The sequence below is a fragment of the Lutra lutra genome, chromosome 17 (assembly GCF_902655055.1).
Source record: "Lutra lutra chromosome 17, mLutLut1.2, whole genome shotgun sequence".
Lineage (NCBI taxonomy): Eukaryota > Metazoa > Chordata > Mammalia > Carnivora > Mustelidae > Lutra > Lutra lutra.
In genome coordinates, this window is record NC_062294.1 from 11,638,005 (window position 1) to 11,661,794 (window position 23,790).

The 23,790-nt window shown below is 50.0% G+C and overlaps 1 protein-coding gene across 3 annotated transcripts in view; it reads left to right on the forward strand.

Moving 5' to 3' along the window:
* CFDP1 (craniofacial development protein 1) overlaps window positions 1-23,790 on the forward strand; it is a 127,320-nt gene that overhangs the window by 103,134 nt on the left and 396 nt on the right. For 2 of the 3 annotated variants that reach the window (XM_047711367.1, XM_047711369.1), the window contains 2 exons: window positions 11,772-11,930; window positions 21,143-21,470. In XM_047711367.1, the coding sequence (XP_047567323.1) occupies window positions 11,772-11,930; window positions 21,143-21,233 (250 nt within the window). In that variant the 3' untranslated portion in view covers window positions 21,234-21,470. Of the gene's footprint in view, window positions 1-11,771; window positions 11,931-21,142; window positions 21,471-23,790 lie in introns of those variants that run through there. The other variant, XM_047711368.1, reaches the window with a different exon arrangement.

The following is a 23,790-nucleotide window of genomic DNA, read 5'->3' on the forward strand; positions in this document are numbered from 1 at the left end:
TCCTTTCTTCATCTGGGCCGTGAAAACGCACGCAGTCTGCTGAACGAGCGCTGAGCCTCACAGGGACAGGAAGGGCATCATGAAGCCCCTGTCCACCCCCACACCCCTCCACCCGTCATCCCAGGAGAGGGGTGCAGACTCTCACAGGCTGCTCTGCTGGCTTGGGGGCGAGGAGCTACAGGTCAGAGCTGTAGTCCTGTTCTGATTTCCTCAAGCCATCTCTTAATGGCAGGGTTGGCCAGCCCTGTTTTAGCAGACCCTCATCTCTCAGCCAGCAGTTGCTAAAGCGCCTTTTTCAGACCTTTTGGCCATTGACCCATGGTGGATCATGGTCATTTGGCACATGCTGTGAGGGGACCCCAGAACACGAAGAAACTGAATTTGTTCAGGGTTCATGTATCACTCATCAGTAGGGTTGGGTCACAGAACCTTGTAGAACAAGCCTCATTTCTGAATGAAAAAGCTGCTCTAGCAATCCTTGGCTGGCAGATAAAGGAAAGAGAGATGACTTACGCTTTCTCTTGCCTGAGAGATGGAGGGTGGGAATTCTTTTTGGTGGTTAGTGATGCAATGGGTAAAATCTTCCATTTATTAAAGAGAAACTATGTTGTGGTTGTACAGATTGCCCAGCTGTGGTTAGCTTCTATGAAAACCATTTCCTGCGTACAGTATAAAGAAAGTCTTCTGCTTTCTCTACCAAACTCCGTGGGAACAGACGTTTCTCTTTGTTGAAATCTGCTGCTCTGCCTTAGCAAAGTGACATCCTGGGCTCGGGCTGAAACAGCCCCATTCTTTTGATCGCCGTGTGCAGGTAATTGCTTCCCAAGGGCTCCTAAGCGCTGGATTGAGAGGGTGCCTGACAGGGAAGCTGCTGGTGCTGGTTTGCTGATGCTTTTTGAGGACAGGTGGGAGCAGCCCTGAGGAGGTAGGGAGGTTGGAGTCTAAGCCTCTTGGAGTTGCCCATTGAGGTTCACAGGATTGCAGCTTCTGGGAGGCTCCAGAAGGTACCCTGGCTACGGAGTGAGCCAGGAATGTTGCAGACACCACTGTGAGAGAAATCTGGCATCAGGGCCCCAAGAAGGAGTGCCAAGCGCTGAGAAATGACCTTTCTTATCACTTCAGCCTCATCAGGTGAAAGGACCATAAAGAGTACTCCCCTCCAGACAGAACTTTGAGGTGTCAGGAATCCCAGCTGTGTCCAACTTCTATGTCCTCGCATTTGGAATGTAGCATACTTCTTCAGGAGCCGTGGGAAGTTTGGAACGGAGGGGGAGTCATTTCGCAAGACGTATGGTAGCCAGTGCGCACGAGTTCATTGAAAGCCATGTGGTCGTGTGCCTAGCCATGTCTGTGAGAGCAGCGCAGGCGTGACTCCTATCCCATGAAGTCCCCGTGATGTAAAACAAAAGGAATATTTCTGCTCTGAGGACACCCCCACATCCTGAATCTTTAACCTGATCTCCATCTGGGAGGTGCCCAGGAATTTAACATTTATTTTACGTTGACATCCTGCCATTTTCCTGAGGAGATAGAGACCTGCCGGGGAGGGAATAAAGCTGAAAGTCAAAGCAGCGGCAGAGCGCTGCGGTTTGGGAAAGCATGCCAAGTCCCTAATCAGCAATTAGCCAAACAATCCATAATTGAGGCACATTTATCTTCAGTGCCCTGTGCTTTGCTTCTCATGGTGGCTGGTTTGAGAGATGTGGTGTTTGCTCAACTACGTTTCCTGATGGGAGTGATCTGGCTGAGTGTGGCTCCTGCTCTCAGACCAGGCAGGTGGTCCGCAGACCCACAGTGGCTTAGCACTGTCACAGGAGAAAGCCACCAAGGCTGTCCTTCCGAGAGGGCATTGACTGCTAGCGGCCAGGTCCTGCTTCTGCCTCTTTTCTTTGCCTCTGGCTGCTGTTGGCTGGGAGCCTGTGTAGAGCCAGGATCTGGAAAACACCTGTGCCCTCCTCACTTGAGCTCCCAGGCTCAACTGCCTAAAGAAAAATGTCACTATGGGCTCCCTTAGAAGCTGTATTTAATAATTCCTTTAAAATCCTGCCTCAGAACTGTAACTGGTCTATTTGTGTTGGTCAATAAATTATTCTTCCCAGCTGTGCCCAATCATACAAATGAAAGCAACAGCAGTTTGCACCTCAGGGAAGAACATCTCCCTCCCCGGCATCGTCCCCATTCCCACTAAACTAAAGGTTTCCACCTTGGAAAGGCAGGCCTTCTTCACTCCCCAGCTGCTACAAAATGATGGAGGCCCTTCCTTGCTCTGCCGTGACCCCCACCATGGGAATAGTGTAAGGAAGGAAATTGCCGGAGCAAAGGCAGGAAGGGATGTGGCGTTATCTCCTCCATGGGGAGTGAGATGAAACCACAGGGGGTGGAACAAAGGAGAAAGGAAATTCAGGAGTATCGTTTCCTAGAGGTCTGGTGGGCCAGCCAGAAGGTATTGTTTCTGTTTTTTGCCACTGACTTCTGCCACTTAACCCTTAGGCATAGCAGGCCCCCAGACCCTTACGAAGAGTATCCAGGTACCTAAGTGAATGCCTCCATATTGGCCAGAGATCTCTGTGCTCACCATTGGCCTGTCCAGTTTAGGACTCTGCTGACGATCCTGTAACCCTTGGCCTTTTCTCTAGCTACTGCTCTTCCACTTTTCAGAGACTTTCCTGATCCCTTCGAGATTTCCCAAATATTTCGCCTTCAGATAGGATCCTTCACTTTTTCCGCCTCAGTCTGTCCTGAGACATTGCCAGGCACTTATAGAGTGAGGTACCAGAATTAAGTAGCAGTCAGAACTTCCTGAACATCTGAGAATACTATCCTACGTGTTACGCATTAATTACAGATTTGTTGCAGAAGGGAGAGAATACCTTTACAGGTGAGGGCTCCAGCAGTCCCCACCTGCGCCAGTGGACCACAGGGAGCATCAGATTCCAGGGTGGACCCGCTGCACCCATCACTGGGTGACGGCCTAGTAAATGGCCCCAGCCTCCCCTTCCTGCCTACTTGGCGTAAGAAACAGACAAACCCTAACAGAGCAATATTCCGTAAGACTGCCAACCTGGACTCCAGAAACTGGCAGTGGCATCAAAGACCGGAAACCAAACAGAAGACAAGGCAGGAGACTGTGCTAAATGAAAAGGTAAAGGAGGCCAAGGAGACCTCAGATGTAGTGCCTGGAAGGAGGGCACGGGATGACTGTCAAGGCCATCTGGAGAGGCAGTGAGGGGAATGTGAGCAGGGACTTTGGATGACACTGTTGTATCGGCGTCACAGTCCTTGCATGCAGTGTGAGGTGTCCTGTTGAAGTGGCATGATGTCTGCAACTTAAAAGTGGTCTCACGCCTCCAAAAAAGAACATTTAAATAGAGAAAGCGGCGGAGCGGGGGGAGAGAAAGCAAATGTGACAAAATGTTGATAATGAGCGAAACTAAGCAAAGGGCATTCAGATAATAGTTGTTCTCTGCTTTCAAGTTTTCTGTCAGCGTGACATTTTTCAGACTGGAAAGTTGAGAGTTTCTGCCAGACCACACCAGAGTTGTGCTGAGAGCTGCCATCACCCACCCCTCAGAAGCCATGGTGGGATGGTCCTTCACGTTCAAGCTCACACTCAAACTCCCGCTCTCCCAGCTGCAGTACAAGACCTTGTGGGTTTCCCAGTAGGTTTCTCTCTGCGTCTTACCTGTGAACTGAGCACTGCAGACGCCCTGGGCACCAAGGAAGGGTGGCCGGCGGGGAAGGACCTGTTCCTCCTGAACAGTCGTCTAACTTTGACCTTCTTTGAAAGGTCTGCACTAGGCAGATTAATAAAAACAAACAACAATTAAAAAAAAAAAAAAATGGCCCTTCATGGCAAGAGTCCCAAGCTCACTGAGCTGGCTGGTTTCCGCGCACAATAGACCAGTAGAGGACTGTTCTTCACAGAGAAAAGGGACATTAACTTTCTCTTGGCGTGTGATGCTAATAAACAGTGTCCAGCAGATCCCAGAAAAAAAAAGCTTGCCCCCCAAAAAAAGTCCTTTTCATTGTCACTACAGAGCCCCTAACCCCAGTTACTTGTCTCAAGGTGAATGGCCTTGATTACAAGAATGAGCAGGAGACGGTGCAGGTAGAGGAGAACACTTCATGGCTGACTGAAGGGATGGTGCGTCCTCTCCAGGAAGAGCTGTCTGTGTCAGCAGAACCACGTCAGCTGGAGTGATTGGCCTTCCAGCATTAGCTGAGAGGCCAGAGCAAGGCACAAGCCGCCTCTGTGCTCCACAGACAAGGAAGCAAGAGCTAGAAAGCGCTTTCTGTAATACATTGTTTCAGAAGAGATGAAAATCCAGGACTTTGCCACGAAAATAACCAGGTTTGTTTCAGAGACATGTTTTAAAGATGTGGCACAGCTGAAATCAAATCAGACAGACTTGGGGCGCCTGGGTGGCTCAGTTGGTTAGGCAACTGCCTTTGGCTCAGGTCATGATCCCAGGGTCCTGGGATTGAGCCCCACATTAGGCTCCCTGCTAAGTGGGGACCCTGCTTCTCCCTCTCCCTCTTCTGCTCTGCCTGCTTGTATCTCTCGCTCTCTCTGTCAAATAAATAAAATTTAAAAAAAAAGAATCAGACAGACTTAAGTATACTTCATTCTTGGACTGGTGTAAGAGCAGTAGAATTGAGTGGCAGATCCTTGCTATTTGTGTAAACACTGAAGCTGCTACCATTTGCTGGCCTTTATGTCCCCTTTTGCTGAGAGATGCCACTTTGGTGGGGAAGGAAGGGCTGGCACTGTATCAATGTTAATAATAGATTCAAGAGTACTGACAATTTTTTAGCCACAAAATGTTTTAAAATCTTTTGGAACTTCTTGTCCAAGTTAGTATTTTCTACTTTCCTGAGCTCAGTGTCCCATAGAATACTGCCAGCACAATATTGGGAAGTGAACGCGATTTAAACCTTCTCCCTATTGTACTCCTGGCTTCCAGGCCGTTTCCCTGAGTGCTCTGGTCTTGGGCTTTGGGGCGATTGCTTAGAGATTTGCACAGGTGAGGCGTGAAACTGGCCCAGGGAATCGGGCTTTGCTTTTCATTCCTACAGATTTCAGCTAAGTCCAAAGAAGGTCTAAGAGAGAACAGTGGTTCCAAGCAGACAACTCGACCGAAGAATCATCAATGCAAACTTTCTTCCCGTTTCTCAGGGAGTAGCATGCCAGTTCCAGACCCGTTGTACGGCTCTGGAAAATAGTCCATGTGTGAGTTACCAAAAAAATCTACTCCTGCCTTGTAAACAGATGACAAATACTAAGGAAACTGCGTATCTATGCCAAAGAATCTTTGTTCCAAATAATTTGCATTTTAGTGGTTATGCAAGTTACGAGACGGAAGGCATGGTGGAGCCAGGCACTTCGTGCTGAAGTTCTAAGTAAAGGTCACTAGTGCTTCCTTGTACGTGTGTTGACCCTATCCTTGCTGGTCCCCTTCTGCACTACCTTTTCTGGCTTGTCCGTTTAAGTGCAGCATTGACTCTTTGTTACGAGAAAAAAAACTCATTTGGATAAGCCCATTGTCAAATCACGGTGATTCAGTTCACTGAACATGTAGTACAGCAAGGCTTCGTGCCACGCTGTGAGTCAGGCGGCAATGAGTAAGACACAGGCGCTGTGTACAGGGAGCAGGACAACGGGAAGTGAGAATGCCACCCCCCCCAAATTAGCAATCATAGACGTTAAAGTGCGGAACGGTCCCCAGAGGCTGGTTGTCCCCAGCTCCAGCATCAGCCAAGTGGAAAAGACAGGCTGGAGGTCAAAAGCACTGAGTACTAGTCCCATATCTCCCCGTGGGAACTCGGGCAGTTTTCTTAACCTTCTTGGATCTTAGTTGATTCATCTCTGATATATGGAGATTGAATTAAACAGCCTCTCAGGTGGTCCCTCTTTTGTGCCCTCACAGTCTGTCGTTATAATTAGTCCATATGACAATCTCCTCTATTACATCGTCGCTTCCAAGCCAGAGATCATGCCTTATATATGTGTGTGTCCCCAGTTCCAAGCACAATGTCTGGGATACAGTCATTTTTCAGTAATCTGTTGGAGGAGTACAATGAATGACGGACTCTAAATTCACTCCCAAACCTAAAATTCTGTTCTGTGGCTGGCTGGGTGCCTGAGGCCAATTTTTAAAGATCTTGGGGAAAGATGCGCCCCTTTTCCTTCATAGACAATTGCAGTGTCCTGTCATCCTCTTTTTCCACTTAAGTACTTTTCCCGGCTCCTTTCCAGCACCTCTTTTTTTTTTTTTTTTAAGATTTTATTTTTATTATTTATTTGACAGAGAGAGACACAGTGAGAGAGGGAACACAAACAGGGGGAATGGAAGAGGGAGAAGCAGGCTTCCCACTGAGCAGGGAGCCCAATGTGGGGCTTGATCCCAGGATCCTGGGATCATGACCTGAGCTTAAGGCAGACGCCCAAGGACTGAGCCACCCAGGTGCCCCGCAGCCCCTCTTGTAAATAAACAGCAGGGTCCAGAGCGTCTTGATGGTGGCTACAAAACGAATTGGTTGAGTAAATCTGAGTCCGCACTTATGGGGCTGGAACAAAGACAACAAGTTACTATAATATCTTTCTGACAGACTCCACAGGATAGAGTTTATCACTTGGTTGCAGTGAATTTTGTTAAACTTACATTTCTGGTGCTAAAGAGGAGTAGAAGAATTTTTAGCAAACTATCACCATAAACTTTGAATTCAGAAAGGAAAAAGATGACTTTATTTTGCCTTTATTTTGTCCCTTTACTTTTTTGAGTCCTGAATCTGTGTGTGAGGTCTTCATTCGTGTCTAGTGCAGCACAGAACGTTGGGCTGGGTGCTGTGGAAAGGGAATTGACGATAATTGCTTATTGAGGGATGACTAGACACAATGCGTAAGAAAGAAGGGCTTGGGGCGCCCAGGTAGCTCAGTCGGTTAAGTGTCTGCCTTCGGCTGAGGCCATGATCCCAGGCTCAGCCCATGATCCTGGGATCCAGTCCCGCATCAGGCTCCTTGCTCAGCAGAGAGCCTGCTTCACCTTCTGTCCTTCCACCTGCTCCTTCTCTCTCTCTCTTTCAAATAAATAAAATCTTAAAAAAAAAAAAAAAAAGAAGTGTTAGTGGGAGCCTCTTTTCACCAGCATGCCCACTGCCCTCAACCATGCTCTTGTGGCATGAAAGCCTGCTGCTTAGAGCAGAGGCGAGCAGAGCCCATGCCGCTTGGACAGGCTTAGTCTTGGGTCAGTAGAGGACTGTGACCTTCAGGAAGAGGTGGTTGAAATGCCATTGTTAATATTGGAAACATCTAGGCAGCAAAGTGCTGGCCATGTCTGAGTATAACATTATGGATGGAATCTGCCGGTGGGCAAGTGGATGGTGCATTTCTTTGGACTTTGCCTTATAACAGGTGGATGAAGAGTCTCCTGAATGAAATACTGTGGGCTTCTGTGGCACAGCACACCACACTTTAGACCCTAGTCCGGAAAATCCATGGCTGGGGGTTGGGGGTGGTCTATCAAAGCCAACTCTATGGTCATACCTTGCCCTTGTGGCTTAGGATCCAAAAAATAGAGAAATCGGGGGTTCTCCTGTGGTGGTGCCTCAAAATGCACCAGTTCCTGCTGACAGCAGAGCGGTCTCCCCTGGAATTCTTTTTTTTTTTTTTTAATATTTTATTTATTTATTTGACAGAGATCACAAGTAGGCAGAGAGGCAGACAGAGAGAGAGGAGGAAGCAGGCTCCCCGCAGAGCAGAGAGCCCGATGCGGGACTCGATCCCAGGACCCTGAGATCATGACCTGAGCCGAAGGCAGCGGCTTAACCCACTGAGCCACCCAGGCGCCCCTCCCCTGGAATTCTGACCTCCCCATCTCCACAGCTGCCAGAGGCCTGGGGGAGGCTGGTGCTGCTGGCCTCCCTCCTCTCTGGCAGCTCTGGGCAGCGCTGCAGTGCTCTTAGCCGTGCTCTTTCCTGTATGCCCGATAGATGAACCCTCAAGGCAGAGATAGGACCAAGGTCATGGTAAATGTGCCATCCAGAAAGCTGTGATGGAGTGATTGTGCCACGGGAGCCCCATGTGAAGGGGGTGCTGAGTGTGAGTGCTGGAAAGCCTGCAGGGACCCCACGTGCCAGGTTCCAGGAAATATGGGCTCTCAGTCATGATGAGCCTCGACATGTTTTGGCTACTGCTGTGAATATGTCATTCACTTTGATTTAGCCTCAAATACAAACAAGACAGGTAATTTTGCTTTTGAGACTGTCAGATTAGGAAATCACAAACCACGTTCATGAGCCAATGAAGGCAGACCTGAAAGCTTTCCCTTAAAGCGTCTGAGCACTGGTGACAATTTGCTGATGTTTAGCGGTGAACAGGCAATGGGGGTTTATGGCTTTTTACTTTTCTGGAACTGTCTTCACTGCTTTGGAGCAAAAGATCATTTTCTTAGGCTTCTTGAAGTACTTTGTCAGAAAGGTGGTATAATTTGGGAATGCCATCAGAGCTATAGGCTGGGAGTGGGAGATGGTGTACAGAACCGAGGGGGCTGCCCAGGTAAAAGCAGAAATTCTAGATTGTTATGAGCTGATTGGTGAATGAGTGGAAATAGAAATTACACCCCTTAGGATCCCCCAATTTAAAAGTGTTCTGAACACCTTTTATTTAAACTACAGAAATCTGATTCTCTGCCTCTACTTATGTGATCCGAGTGACATTATTGAATTCCTGCTGTTGTGCAACTCAGTCCATGTGCTGTAGAGAGATTTGGCGACCCAGAGCTTATGTGCCCTCAGAGAGAGAGGGAAAATAGTGTTGCTACTAAGCATCTTGTTGATTCCCTTCAGAGCACAACCTTAGGTAAGTCTGTTAGTGTAGGTCATTCACTGGGAACCGTCCTTGGGAAGTAGGCATGAGGAGGTAGAGGGAGTGAGGTTGAGAAGGAGGGAAAGCCAATACGAGAGTGTGTTTCCAGGACTGCAAGGGTTCCTTGCCACCAGAACTTCTGAGAAGCATTCAGAGGTCCCCTTAGAATTGCCTGAGTGAGGACAGGAGGCTGGGCTCTGTAGCCATAGCCCCTGTCCTCCATGAGGGTGGCCCCAATGCCATGAACTCCCATCACCTGCCCAGGCAGTGCTTCTGACTTTAGGCAGGGTCAGAGGAGCCCCTGCAGGCAGCAGAGGAAAGCCTCAAGGTGTGTGCTTTTGGTGCATCTTGTCGGCACTGACTCTGAACTTGCACAGAATTGGCCAGTATGGCGGCAGCTGGAATCTGAGTCCTTAAGCATCTGCTAAGGGAGGGATCGGTGCCTAATGGGAGAAGGACTGAGTGCACTAGAAACACCACTGCGAGGCATCTCATCCAGAGATTGGGACAGGGTCCCAGGAGGCTTCCTGGAGGAAGTGGCCTCTAGGCTGAGATAAGACCAGATGAATGGGAGATGAACTGTAGGTTCAGGACTGTACAGTTGACGCTTAGATGGCAAGGGTAGATGTGGCGAGAGAAGATCAGGAAGAAGTTCACAAGGGAAGGGGCGTAGTCTTCATTGTAAGAGCAAATAAGGAGTCAGGGAGGACACATTGAAGCAGAAAGACACGATAAGGTTTCTGTTCTAGAAAAATCACCCTAATGACAGTATGTGGAAGGGATGTGAGGGTGAGCCGGTGAGTGAGTGTGGGACAGAAGAGAAGTCAGGGAGACCAGTGGAGAGATTGCAGTTCTCCGGGGGAGAGGCTGTAACAGGGAGAGCAGGGGACACATAATGAGTTTCTCTGTCATCACTCATGCTCTGCTCCTGGTAAATACAGCCTGTGTGCGTGTGTGTGTGTGTGTGTGTGTGCGCGCGTGTGCGCGCGCACGCTTAGATGAGAGATTGGTATAGGGAGTGAGTTATCTACAAACGAATTTTTAGAAGATGTGAACTGAAAGCTCATAGAGAGCCATGTGGAAGATTGTTAAGCAAACCGGAAGGTAAAATAGCTGTGAGGAGATATCTCCGAGGAGTTCTAGCTTAGTCGTGAGACGGCACAGGGCACCAGGCTGGGAGTCAGAAAGACCTTGCTTTGTCCTGGTTCCGCGTTTCCTATTGGCTTGACCTTTGTTGTGTCATTTAACCTCTCTGAACTCTGTTTATTTGTCCAACTCAAAATGAGAATGATGATGCCTGCCCAGCCTGTTCTCAGTCGGTGCTAAGCTAACAGCGTGTGGTGGGAAATGCCCAAAACAGGGAAGCAGACATCCTCCCGACCAGCATGAATAGGACGAGGGTGTGGAGGGTCATGGTTCAGCCCCGAGAGTCATGTGTTCAGTGTGGACACTGGCCTGTTTGCTCGCTCTTGAGCAGGAACGGGGCATCCTTCACTGGCCCTGTGCTGCAGGGAGGTGGGGTCCAGAAGGGGTAGTGCGACACTAGATCCCCTCAAAGTCTCTTCCCGCTATCCAGAGCTCAGTGGTCCTCCTTCATAGGCCATTGTGAGAGGACGATGAGAAAATCGTGAATAAAGCACCTCGAGAATTAGCATTGTAGGCAAGTGAAAGGTTATTACTGTTGATGTTATCAGAAGGCCTTGTGATGCTAGCTCACAGTTGTACACGTTTGACTCTCTTACATTTCCCAGGAAAACAGGAAGTCACTTCCAAACTTTCCTGCATAGTGGCATATGACAAATTTTAGTTTCCTAAAGAAACCAAGGGCCATGTCCCTTCCATAGTTCTTTCCCCTAATACCACCTTCTTACTAACTAGGTACATTCTGTTTTCCTTATTTTTCCTCCTGCATTTAACAATGACTGGAAACATGACCTGCCAAGACTTGAACTTGGGCATGTGGAGTTTCTCCCACAGTCCATGATCATGTCACCAGCAAGGGGAACACAGGCTATATATTCCCTCGTTTCAGGGTGAGGAATGTTCTCCACCTCCTGGGAAAACCCAGGGTTCTGACTCACAGGAGTGGAAAAGAAACTGACCTTAAGAGTCCTTTTGAGATACTGTGACTTTTTGCCCATCAGTGTTGGGATCTGTTTCTCTTTCTCTTATGAGCATTCCCTGGGGTTTGAGGGCATGAATGATGACTGACTCAGGGTGGCTGGCATTTATTATACCTTTACTCTGTGCCAGGTGCTGTCATAAAGCACTTGACATAGAAAATACACTGCATGGACGCCTGGGTGGCTCAGTGGGTTAAAGCCTCTGCCTTCGGCTCAGGTCATGATCTCAGGGTCCTGGGATCGAGCCCCACATCGGGCTCTCTGCTCAGTGGGGAGCCTGCTTCCCCCCCTCTCTCTCTGCCTGCTTGTGATCTCTGTCAAATAAATAAATAAAATATTTAAAAAAAAAATACACTGCAGCCCTCTGAGTCACTGTTCACTCGGTAGGTGATAGGAAGCCAGGGCAGATGCAGTTCAGTAGCCTGAAGTCACACAGAGCTGGAATATGAACGTAGGCATGTGATTCCAAAGCGTGTCTGACTCATGCTGTGCTTCTCCCTGCCTGCGAGCACAGACCTGTCCTACAGAGCTTACAGAGGGCTGCAGGGTTTCCTTTCCCTGGGTCCTTGGAGCAGTCAGAGTTGGTAGGTGGGAAAAGTGCATCCGAATTCCGGTCTACTTAGAGTGCTCTCCACAGCAGACAGGAAGTGCCCTACATACAAAAATGGTTTCCATTAAGATAAATAGCCCGAATCTAGGGGACTCCGTGCCAACCAGTACAAGACATGGATTAAAAGTTTAATAGTTCTTATGTGGTACACATTTCATTTTTTCACTTTCTCTAGGTTAAAAAGATCAAGTGGCATGAGCAGCCTTTTGGGGAAAATTGGAGCCAAGAAGCAGAAGATGAGCACCCTGGAAAAGTCCAAATTGGACTGGGAGAGCTTCAAGGAGGAAGAGGGCATTGGCGAGGAACTAGCCATCCATAATCGAGGGAAGGAGGGGTAAGAACTAGTAGATTCTACTGCTCTGAACACTCAAAAAATCTGAAATAGTTGATTGTAGACAGGCCACCCAGTTTAAGTAAGCATGCACTTTTCATGGTGAAGCGAATTTTGTCAGTTTGTTGGCAAAGCTCTGTTCTAACGTGGGGTGGTGCTGTGGGTGAGAAAAGAACCCTGGGGGTGCAGTATGGGAACAGCCCCACTCTCGGGTCAATCATATTTGCCAAGCCGAGCTCGCCGAATGACAGGCAGCTCCGGTGAACTATAAGTCACCTCGTTTGTCACATGTTCATATCTGGCTCGCCGTATCAGCCTTGGCCTGATCAGAGTGATTTGGTCTTCTGAAGCCAGACCGGCCCCGGGCTTCCAGAGCAGAGCCAACAGAGTACCTGGATGTTGTCGTCTTATTGCAGATTGTTTCTGTCTGTGTCATTGTGGCCCAGGCTGGGGCTCCAACCTGTATGACATGCCAGCCCTCACACGGCCCCTGGCTGTCACTTGCACCCCTCCTCTTCACTTTGGAATACGAAGAGGCTGTCGATACACTCTGTAGTCCAGAATATCGAGAAAGGCAGTGTTCAGTGAGCACTTAGGAACCTCAGGAGGAGCTCAGAAGCAAAGTTACTGCAGAACAGGGTCTGTGGCTCAAGTTCATCACTCCATTCTGCTAACGGTGAAAAGTGTCATGTGGCTGTCAGTCTGGGTCCTCCCTGCCCCAGCCCCTCACCAGGAAGGGCTCTCCCTGCAGCACACAGAGCATTTCTGAAGCTCAGTTCCTTTGCCTGCGAATTGGGGTAATGATACCGCACTGGGGGCGAGTGTGAGGCTCTCCTGATAACGTGTGTAGCACGTGTATGATGCATACGTGTAATGCACATGGAGCACATAACATGCTTTGCAGAGCACAAAGCGTACATTAAGTGGTAGTCATTAGGTTCTGCGTCAGCTAAGTTATAATACAGACAGGTGAGAAGTTTATTTTCTGGGTCACATTTCTAACTTTGGCTTCGAGGTTATTTGAATGAACTTAGAAGCTGATCAGTATGTTTAAAATTGTTTTCTGTTAAATGACTTTATGGGCTTAGTTCACCATCAGACTTCTGAATCAGTCTATCGAAGATGGAATGCCACAGGGCAGAGGCAGAAGTGCCAGGGTCCTCTGAGGAAGGCCCAGGACAAAGCACAGGCAGGAGCCGCGGTTACTAGAGAAGGCCTCTGAGGTCTGCCCCAGACCTCTTCGTCTTTGACTCTGCTCTGGTTGCTCACAGCTCCTTCCTCTTCTCCACATCCGCCCGATGATCTAAGGCAGCAGGGACCTGCCAGTGTGTATGACGCTTTATTGGTCTTCTGAGTATTGATTATATGGGTCGGACAATGTTCTTTCTGCTCAGGTTAATAGAGGTCTTATAAAAGTAGGGAGTGGTGCCGTTGAAGATAAGCAGAGCTAATAATATGTAGACTGGAAGAGAAAACAAGATTAAAAGGACATCTGCCCAATGGTGAGAACTTTTCAGGCAATGGAAAATCACGTAACTGGGTTCAGGAACTACTAAGAGCTTTTAAGCGCCCTGCTTTCCCCACCTTCTCTGAGATTCTTACCCGCACCAGACGGTTCGACCCATCTGATTGTGTTTTTCCAGTGGAGATCTGATGACTTCTTTGCTCTGCCTTGGGCTCTTCTCACCTTCCCTCTAGTGCCCGCCCCCACACCTCCACTCACTTGCCTTTCCCAGCTTTTGCAAGAAGATTAAAGGGGCCCAAACTTCCAGGGAACAGCGTGTAGCTCTGGTTCTTACCTCGGCTTAGCATGAGAATTGTCCTGGGGGGCTGGTTTCAGAGTTGGGGTGACAAGGCCACTCCTACGTAGAGCTGCTGAGTCGAGAGTCACAGAGACTTGTATCTTTAACTCACTCCTCGGGTGCTTCTGATGCACAGCCAGGGTTGAGAATCACTAGACTGTAGCTTCGAAATTCTAGCAATGAGAGCAAGAGCTGCTGGCTGAGCCTTTCCAACACATACATAACTAGAGAGCCAGGTTCAAAACCAGGAATGTCAAGAAGGCAAGAAGATTCCTCCGGAGAAGTGTGCCCAGTGAGTGCCACAGTGTTGAAGGAAAGGAAGGACAAGAACCAAACCTGTAAGGTATGTCTGGGCAGAGGCAAGTCAGGCCCCCGAATTCTCTTACACAGATTCCAGCCACAGCAAAGGCACTACCGGAGAGGGGATACTCTGAGGGAGTATGTGGAGAGTCCCAAGGGCATCCCCTAGAGTAAAAGTCCTCTTTGCTGAAGCCAAGAAGCCAAGAAGTGGGGAAGTTGTACTTGGTAACATCTCAGCAGAGCTCCCTATGAGTGTTGATTGAATTCTGCTGTCTGTAAGACCTTTTCACAAGTACCAAAGTTAAATTAATCTCTTATACAAGAATTCGAGTCATAAAGGGTGGTAAAAATATTCCTGTTACACAGTCCTGAGTAAAGTAAGATTGGATTGAGAGCAAAAGCTCATGTCATGCTTTTTATGTTTTGGTACTAACTCCAATTCAGTCAATGCTAACACACCTTTCCCTTTGTAAAGACCGGATAGAATTTGAAGCATATTGGTCAGTATTGGGTTATCATCGTCCAGTTATTTTATTTTATTTTTTTATTTTTTTTTAAAGATTTTATTTATTTATTTGACAGAGAGAGATCACAAGTAGACGGAGAGGCAGGCAGAGAGAGAGAGAGAGGGAAGCAGGCTCCCTGCTGAGCAGAGAGCCCGATGCGGGCCTCGATCCCAGGACCCTGAGATCATGACCTGAGCCGAAGGCAGCGGCTTAACCCACTGAGACACCCAGGCGCTCAGGTCCAGTTATTTTAAAGGTAGTTTTGCCATCTTGAAATACACACACAAGCATCTACCAGGTAGAGGGGAGTGCCAGAGGGCTGCAGAAAGGGAAAGGCTGTTAAAGGCAGGACAAGGAAGTCATAAATAGAAAGAAGGATTATTTCAGGTGAGGTCACCTCCATCTGGGGACAAACGGGTTTTAGTAGGTGGATTACCCCACCTTCCTTTGGAGGATGAAGGCCCATGTGACATATAACCTTATCGGTGCTGACCAGAAAATTCCTGACTGACCGGTGAAAGGTTACATTCCTGGAGGGTTGAAACTGCAGTGAGGTTAGGTATTAAGTCTGGGTTGACTGACTTGGGATTTTAACCTACGTGACACCATTTTGGGCCTCAGGGTTTAACAGTTTATAGATGGGGATACTCTTTAGCAATTGGAACGACGAATAAATTTCAATAACATGGTAACGCCGAGTTCACACAGCATGATCTCATTTATATAAAGGTCAAAAACAGGCAAAAGTAGTGCATCTGTTGACTCACTTTATGAAAGAAGTCACAGAAGAATTCACAGTATAAGTCTGCTTATGTCAAGTTCAGAATTAGGCACAACTAGGCCATAATGTTGAGAGCACAGAACCTTTAAATGCAAGCAAGCTCGCACCTGGCTGGGCTGGCATCGGCGGGAGAGTTATGCAGGGGCCTCCTCCGGGCTTCCTGCATTCCGTTTCTTCACCTGCCGATGGCCACAAGAGCACTTGCTTTATGACGGGGCGTTTGCCTTCCCCATTTTATTCACTTTAATCTGTGTTACATTTTATGGCAAAACTGAATTGAAACTGGGGCGCCTGGGTGGTGCGGTTGGTCAGGTGTCCGACTCTTGATTTCAGCTCAGGTCACGATCTCAGGGTGTGAGATTAAGCCCTGTATTGGGCTCTTCGCTCAGTGGGAAGTCTGGAGAGACTCTCTCTCCTTCTGCCCCTCCCCACCCCAACTCGCTCGTGTGCTCCATCTCTCTCTCTGTCTCTCTCAGATTAATCTAAGAAAAAAAGAAAACTGCAGTTGAATTTAAATCCTGGCTCTGCTACCAATCTGCCGTGTGCTGTAGCCCATGTCTTCGTCTATAAAGCGGAAAGTCTTCAGTATACTATACCTCTCAAGTTTATGATGAGAATTAAATGAGAACAGGAGTTGTCTGGTGTGTGTATAAATATCGGGAGTCCTCTGCTCACTCTTCTTTCTCCCATCTGCCGTTCCTGACCACACTGTCAGGGGCGTCACTGCAGATGGGAAGCTGGGTGCCTTATTCCTTTAAATTCCCTCATGATGCCTTCCTGTCAACCCTTCAGGATTGCTTTCCACAGAGGTGGCAAATATGGCTTGGGGGCATATCCTTCCAGCCTCCCTGGCTATTCCCTCCTCCTTCCCTGGGCTTTTAAACTTGGGAAGTCCCAGGGCTGAGCTCTGGGTAGCTGTCTGTCCTTGCATTCCCTGCAGACCACCCCCGCCCTGCAGAGCTCACTTGTTCCACAGCTTAGGTGCCGCGTTCTGCTGACTCCCAGAAAAGCTCTCCCCTGCACAACCATTCCACTGAGCTCCAGACTCCCATACCAACTGTTGGGTTGACATCTCCATTTGATGTCCAAGACACAAAGCCAACTTAGCCTGCAAAACCAGATACTTGCCCTTCTTTCCATGAACTCTCTTTCCTTGGACTTCTCAGAAAATGACACCATTACCATCCCCCCAACTGTTAAAAACCTAAGAGTCATCCTTGCTTTCCTCTTTCAGTTCACATGCTGAAAAGCCAGTAGACAGTCGTATCGTAAAATACTTTAGTCCATACCCTCTGACCAGCCTCACTGCCACCACTCTAGTACAGGCCATAGACATCTGTCGTGGTCCTTGCTTCTGTCTGTCCATCCCCTTCCTTCCCTGCTCCACCACAGTAGCTAGTAGGATTTTTTTTTTTTAAGATTTATTTATTTATTTGACAGACAGAGATCACAAGTAGGCAGAGAGGCAGGCAGAGAGGGGTGGGGGGGAAGCAGGCTCCCCGCCGAGGAGAGAGCCCGATGTGGGGCTTGATCCCAGGACCCTGGGATCATGACCTGAGCTGAAGGCAGAGGTTTTAACCCACTGAGCCACCCAGGCGCCCCCTACTAGTAGGATTTTTTTTAATGCAAACTACTTTTCCTCTGTTCCCTGCTGGAAGCCCCCAGCAGCCCTAGCAGTCAGTGTTCAGCTCCTTCCCCTAGCATTCTAGGCCCTTCCGGAGCTTTCCCTGCCCACCTCATACCCCCTTCTGCCCTGCTTATGATGGCTCAGCCTCTGTAGGGCTCCTCCAGCTCCTTCTCCATGATGCCACACTCTTGTCCTCAGGGTTTGACTTGGATACCACTCTCTAGAATAACCGCCCCCCGCCACCCAGGAACCGTCAGTCATGTCACTGTGTTGGAGTGTGTCGTCATCTCCTATTCCGTATGCAGTGAGCCTCCAGAAGAGGACCCCGCACAGAGCAGGTGCTGAGCCACCTCACTGTCAAGATGCCTGACCCAGTGGCCCCCAGACAGTCATGACTTTGTTATGGAACCCAGTGGGACAAGAATCAGCCCCTCCAGAGAAGAGGGGACGATCGATCCATCAAAGTGATGTCTCTGCCCAGGCAGCAGTCATTTAAAATGCCCGTACCCACGACGGTCAGTCGTCCGCCCAGCAAAGAGCCGCTGCTCTTGCCCTGAGCCCCAGACCCCCCCGGCCGGCCCAGCATTTCTGGAGCAGCGTTTAGCACTTGCTGCCTCCAGCCCCATCCCTGACCACACCGCTTCCCCGGCAGCGGGCACGGCCAGCCGAGCCAGAGGCCAGCAGGCCTGCGTGGCACAGTGCCTGAGCGGACTGCAGGCCTGGGCTTGGCTGCCGCTGGCAAGCAAATTGAGGGTCAGGGAGCAAGATGTTTGGAAACCAGGTGTGTTTGTGATGTGGAGAGGCATGAAGGAGAGCCCAGAGAAAATCGTTTTTTCTCCAGTCTCCCTCCATGACCCCAGGCGTCATGCTCTCAGCACCGGCATCTGGTGAGATGGGAGGAAAGCAGAGGGAGAAACTTCATTAAAGTCACCATTCTTCTACTCTGGGCCTCAAGAGGTTTCCAGGTCGCATACTATCCCTCCTTGTTGGCCTGGATCTCAAACAGTTGGTACCAGAAAAGTAATTTGGGTCGGAAGATCAAAAGATGCCAGAACCTGTTGTATCTAACCTGGTTCTGAAAGGAAAAGCTAGAAAGTCCCTTAGGTTTTGGTGCTATTAGCATGTTTGATTAACGAAAGAGCCACTTCCTCGTAAATGGGCCACATAGAGCAGTAGTGACAGGAAGGGATGATGTCCCCCACCCACAGCCCCCAGCTCCCCAGCGGACTGGGCCCAATCAGGCTGGGCCCCCAGGAGTGCCAGGCCCAGGCCAGAAAGGTACCCCTGCTCTCGTCAGCTGATGCCTGTGTTCTGGGGCTATAACCCACTTAGGGTGCCTGAAACTTCCTGAAGCACGATTTAAGTAGGCCATCTACCTGGGCCACCTTGGAGGAGGCGGCTGCCCCACAAACCCTTTGTCTCCTGGCCCCTGTTGCAGCTGTCCCGGGGTATGAGGCTTGGTAGTGATGCAGTCAGGTCAGAAATGGGAAGCGAGAACCCTCAGTGCTCAGCTGTTCTTTATTGTTTACAGAGCCCTTCCCACAGGCTCACTGCACTGTCCTCGGGGTGCTATCATTTTTATTCCTGTTTGACAGAGAAGAAAAATAAGGCACAGAAATTACGTATCTTGCCCAATGCAAACAAATAGTAAATATCAGAGCCGTCTCATCCTCGGCACCTTTCCTGTCTCTGCCGGCGATGGGGGGAGGCGGGAAGCGGGTGGTCCGTGTCTGATAGAAGTTTGGTTCCTGGGCAGCTCTTGGCTGGATGCTGTTAGCAGCTGCACATGGCTCTGAATGGGGAGATGAAGTCGCCCGGCCTGCCTTGATGGCCTTTGTCTGGGTCGCCCTCGAGAATTCAGTTGTGTTCTGCACATGCGCCCCTCCTGGCTGCCTGAATCCTCCCCTGAACCTGAGCTCTGCCTGCACCTGCCTGCGTAGCCCCCAGCCTGGCTTCAGTCTTGAGAGTCTCCAAGTCGGGTGGACCTGGCACTGCTCCAGGAACCGGCCAGGCCGTCATTCATGCTCAGTGAGATCCTCATTGAAGTCTCATTTCCTCCTTCGAGGACAATCAAGAAGGACCATAAATGCTCAAAGCCACATACTTCTTCTTCCTTCCCTCCACGCACTCTGACAGATAGCGCTGGGTAGTGATTCTCTTGAAACACGTCCTAAATTCCTCTCTAGCCAGGGTGCACCCTTTCTTTCCTGCTGAACTTCAAGGGGCAGTTAGGGCTATCAAAGTACTGATTCCCATCTCGACCTTCACCCAGGGCTGGGGAACCACGGTGGGGAAGGACGGTGGTTGTAGTGTGGCCGAGCCCTTTGGTCCATTTTGCTTAGCAGCCCCCACCCCGAGAATCACGACCCCCTTGGTGATGGGTGGAAGGCAAGCGAGTTGTCGGCTGTCTGCTTCCCCGCTGCAGCCCGCCTTGTCGCCTCTCTTTATCAAAAGGGGGTCCATGGTGTCTGTGGCTTTCCTGTCTGCCGGGGAACCTGAAATTTCCATTTAGCCAGGCGTCCTGCGCTTCAGTGGCTAAGTCTGATGGCTAAATCGATGACATAAATTTGAGGGCTTATGTCAAACCCAGGAGCAGGTCCTACTGTTTGTTTCCAGCCATTCTGGCCTCTGATTGGCGGTGTGGACACATCAGCTTATTCCTGATCCCTGACCTGGTCGCTGATAATACCCATCAAGAGACCTGGCTGCTCCCCTCTGGGATCTGTTGTCCTCAGGACCCTGGCAGAAGCTGGCTTCCCAAAACAACAGTGAAAGCATTTTCTGGAGCATCTGCTCCCGACAGTGGACAGTTTCGTTCAGTGCACACAGCAGCCCTCCAGAGTATGGATGGTGATTCGTTTTCTTTTCTTCTCTTGGCAGATTAGGAAACAGAATTGGCAGAGTTATGTGGTTTATGCAGAGTCCCACAGCTGGCCAGTGGCAGTCAGGGTTTGAACTCAGAGCCACCTCTGGCTCTGCGGGAAGTTGTGGGGACGGGCCACAGCTCGCAGGGCAGCCCAGGAGGGCAAGCAGGCCCCGAACCCAGCCAAGAAATACAGGCTCCTGAGCCTGCTGACATTGTTGCCATAAACATAATGACCTTGTAATGACAGATGCACGTTCTACACAGTGTAACAAAAGAAAAATGAGTGCAGAGATTCAATTATGTCTGCTATTTTCAATGGCAGTTTTGCTCTCAGTAGATTAATTAGCAGAAGAGAACCGCCCCCCACCCCCACGCCAGGCAGGACATGGCCCACTTTATGGCAAGAAGGTACATTAAGATGCAGCTGTGTCTCGTTAAGCTGCCAGCCGCTCCTCCTCTGCCCGCTTCTGCCCTGCGCCTCCTTCCTTCCCATCCCGCCTGGGAGGACCTGGGGAAGCCGTGACTGCTGAACCTGGCCCCGGATGCCGAGCACCGGCCTTTTAAGGGGCCCCTGTAGGTGGACTCTGGGTGGCCGCTCTGGCTCTCATTCCCCTAGAGAAATTTCGGGGAGGCCTCTTCTGGATCCAAGTGGGCAGAGGGCACTGGAGAGGAGCAGGGGAAGGAAGGAGAGCATTGAAGGCAGTGGAATCCCTTTAAAGTGAGCGCTTTATGTGCCCACCGGAGCGTCATGACAGCCCCAGAAAGTCATTCCTACAAAGCCCTGTTTCTTCCACTGTCAGATGCTCCTTTTCTCGGTTTGATGTACTGTAGATAGGCAGGATGTGTACTTTCCTCTCCCCAACCATCTCAGCCCACCACCGAGACCAAGAAACACGGCTCACTGCTCTTGAGAAAAATGAGGCTGAGAGATGTTGAGCCCTTGACCAGCGTGGCCCAGCTGATGGGTAACAGGGGCCCCCACTGAGTCCACGCTTGACTCAGCCCGTGTTCTTCTGTACCTAAAAACTTGTTATAAAACCATCGCATATTCCTGCTGCTGAACCCCCAGACAGGTGGTTGCTTTCTCTTTTCCATTTTACTTGCAGTGACCTCGGAGCCAGAAGCATCATTGTTTAGACCAAATGCGAGTGGTTTGGGTGATCCTGGGCGAGTTGTGGGTGGTCACTCCGGGCACCAGATGTGGTCATCTGTTTGCATTTGCTCTAACTCGGGGAGCCCGCCGGTCAAGGGGATACCTGGGGGCCGGACAGTGCAGGGGAGACGGTTTTCTCCTACAGAAGTCTGCTCACAAACATCTTATATTTTCTTCCAGATACATTGAACGGAAGGCTTTTCTAGACCGAGTGGACCACAGGCAGTTTGAAATCGAGCGAGATCTCCGGCTGAGCAAAATGAAACCCTGATGTTAATGCGGGAAACCAATAGCAGCTTAATCCCGTTTACAATGTGAGCTTCTGGTGCGTCTGTGAAACGTTTCTGGTGTTTCTCATCCAGCTGTTTCCCAGCAAGGTCTTTTTTCTACGTTGAATTTCTGTCTTTGTATCTTGACCCCACGTGGTTTCATCCATTTTACTTTTAAAAGTTTGTCCTTGAAAAAAATAAAAATAAAAGTTGGTCCTGCGAGAGGCTGGTGAAGATGAGGACAGCACTGGCCTTCCCTTTGTTCTCCTGCAAAGGCCACCAGCCAGGCCCGCACGTCCCAGCCTGCCTGCACTGGCCCCCGGGAGGAGAGCCGGCCACCCTAGGTGGATTTCTGGGGCCTGTTCTGGAGTCGGCCTTGCCCCAGAGACCAAGGGAGGGAGGCTCACGAGGGTGGGTGGAATGCCAAGTCCCTGGCAGTTTTGTTCTTGATCCGCTGCTGCTTCTCTCCTGCCCTCTTCCTCTCTCTGAACGGAATTTCCACTTACTAATGTAAGGTTAGGCTGAAAATAAGCATGTATTATTGCTGAATTAGAGATATTTGTTTCCTCTTCCCAAAGCTTCAAGTCAGTTTAAGATGTGCCCCCGCCTCAGCAATTCTTTTGTGAGTCAAAGAAGACTGCAGAAGACTTTTGTATGCTCCTTAGGAAAATTTAAATTCCGAACTTAATAGTAATAAAGTAGTAAACCCCACTGTTTGCTTTTGGGATATGTTTGTCAGGGTGTCCTGAGTAACATGGACAGGTTTAGGGGAAGGTAGTGTTCCGAAGGACTGGGAGCCAGTCCCTCCCTGCACACGTACCAGCCTTGTGACCTTGACCACAGCTGGGCTTTCTGAGCCTCTGTTTTCTGGTCTGTAAATGGTACAAGGAACACCTACTACCTCATAGTAAGGTTGAGATGAGCTAATGACACACCTGGGGTTCCCCCATCCAGTCCTCGGATACGTGGTCAGAAGCTCATGGCAACCAAGCCCTCATCCTCAACACTGCATAGTTAGGGGGCCATGGACCTTACTACTCAGCAAGGTAGTTTACTGGCTGCATTGGAACACATTGTCTGTTCACATCCACTCCAATAAAGGATTTTTGAAATGACCAGAGAGCCCTTCGGCCCAGCATCAGGAAAGGTGGCTGTGAGGCCTCGGTTACGGTCCTGTGCAGGATACAGGAGTAACGGGGAAGTCCTGCAAGGTAAGACAACACAGCGCTCTGGTCAGGGCAAGGACATCCAGACCCGCAGAAGCCACAGCCCAGACTGAGACGCCAGTCCTGCCACGTGGCATCCTCCAGGCATTGTTCTCTGCTCACTGCCCCTCACCTTCCGGGTCCTGAGGCCTCCAGCCCGCGCTCCCTCCCGCGGTTCTTTGTCTCAGCCTCTGGGCCGCAGCAGCGGTGCGAGAGCCGGCGCCTCTTCGGGGTTGAGAAATGATCTGGAATCCCCCCGAATAAACGGTGCTGAGCCCATCTAGATTAGGACAGCAGCCACCTAGATTAGGACAGCAGCTGCGAGAGCACCCTGGGTTGTTGGCGCGGTGGGTTTGCTGTTCTTGCTGTGCTCCAAGGTGCGGAGCGAGAAGGCGGATGAGTCAGAGAGCACCCTAACGTGTTTGCCCTTCAGTTTCTGTCCACGACCGGCCCTCACACAGGCATCCCTGCTGGGCCCTGCATTAGATGAAATTGACAGCCGCACAAAGGTTTGTTCCTTTCTGCCGTCTGGACTTAGTGGGTCTTTTCCCAGCGGGTTTGCTACACACATCTCATCTCCGCTCGGTGACTTTTTACACATCCACGCGTCTTTTTAGAAAGCCTCCTGCTCCCCAGTCCTGCGTGGCCACCACCGGCCACCAGACTTCAGGAGGCTCTGGGTTCATCAGGGCCCCACCAACCCCTCCCTGTAGACTAGGCAGGTTGCCACAAGCAGAAGCAGTGGGGTTCTTGTATAGCAAAACAGCAAGCGCCGTAAGCAAGTTGAGAGAACCCCCACCCCTCTTTACTCTCCAAAGCCACTTGCAGGCCTTCCTGACACTCTGGAACCATGTGTCTTGCACTAAGTAGAAAATGAACTCCAAGTGGCCAGAGAAACAGAAAGCCCCTCCAGCCTCACCCCTTTTGGCAGAATCCGGCCGCTTGTCAAGGAATGTGCAGCTATTTACTCCATTTTTTTTTAAAGATTTTATTTATTTATTTGATGGAGAGAGAGAGAGAGATCACAAGTACACAGAGAGGCAGGTAGGGGTGGGGGGAAGCAGGCTCCCTGCTGAGCAGAGAGCCCGACGCAGAGCTCCAGATCCCAGGACCTTGAGATCATGACCTCAGCCGAAGGCAGAGGCTCAACCCACTGAGCCACCCAGGCGCCTTTCTTACCCCATTCTTGTCACAGATGCCCTTTCTGCCAGCTTTTGCATCTTGCTTCCGTGTTCCCAGACATTCACAGTTAAAACAGTTGCATTTGCCTTGACTTCAGCTGCCTCTCTCTTCATCTCCATAGAACCTCTTGAAAAGCCACCTGCATTGGGGCGTCTGGATGGCTCAGTTGGTA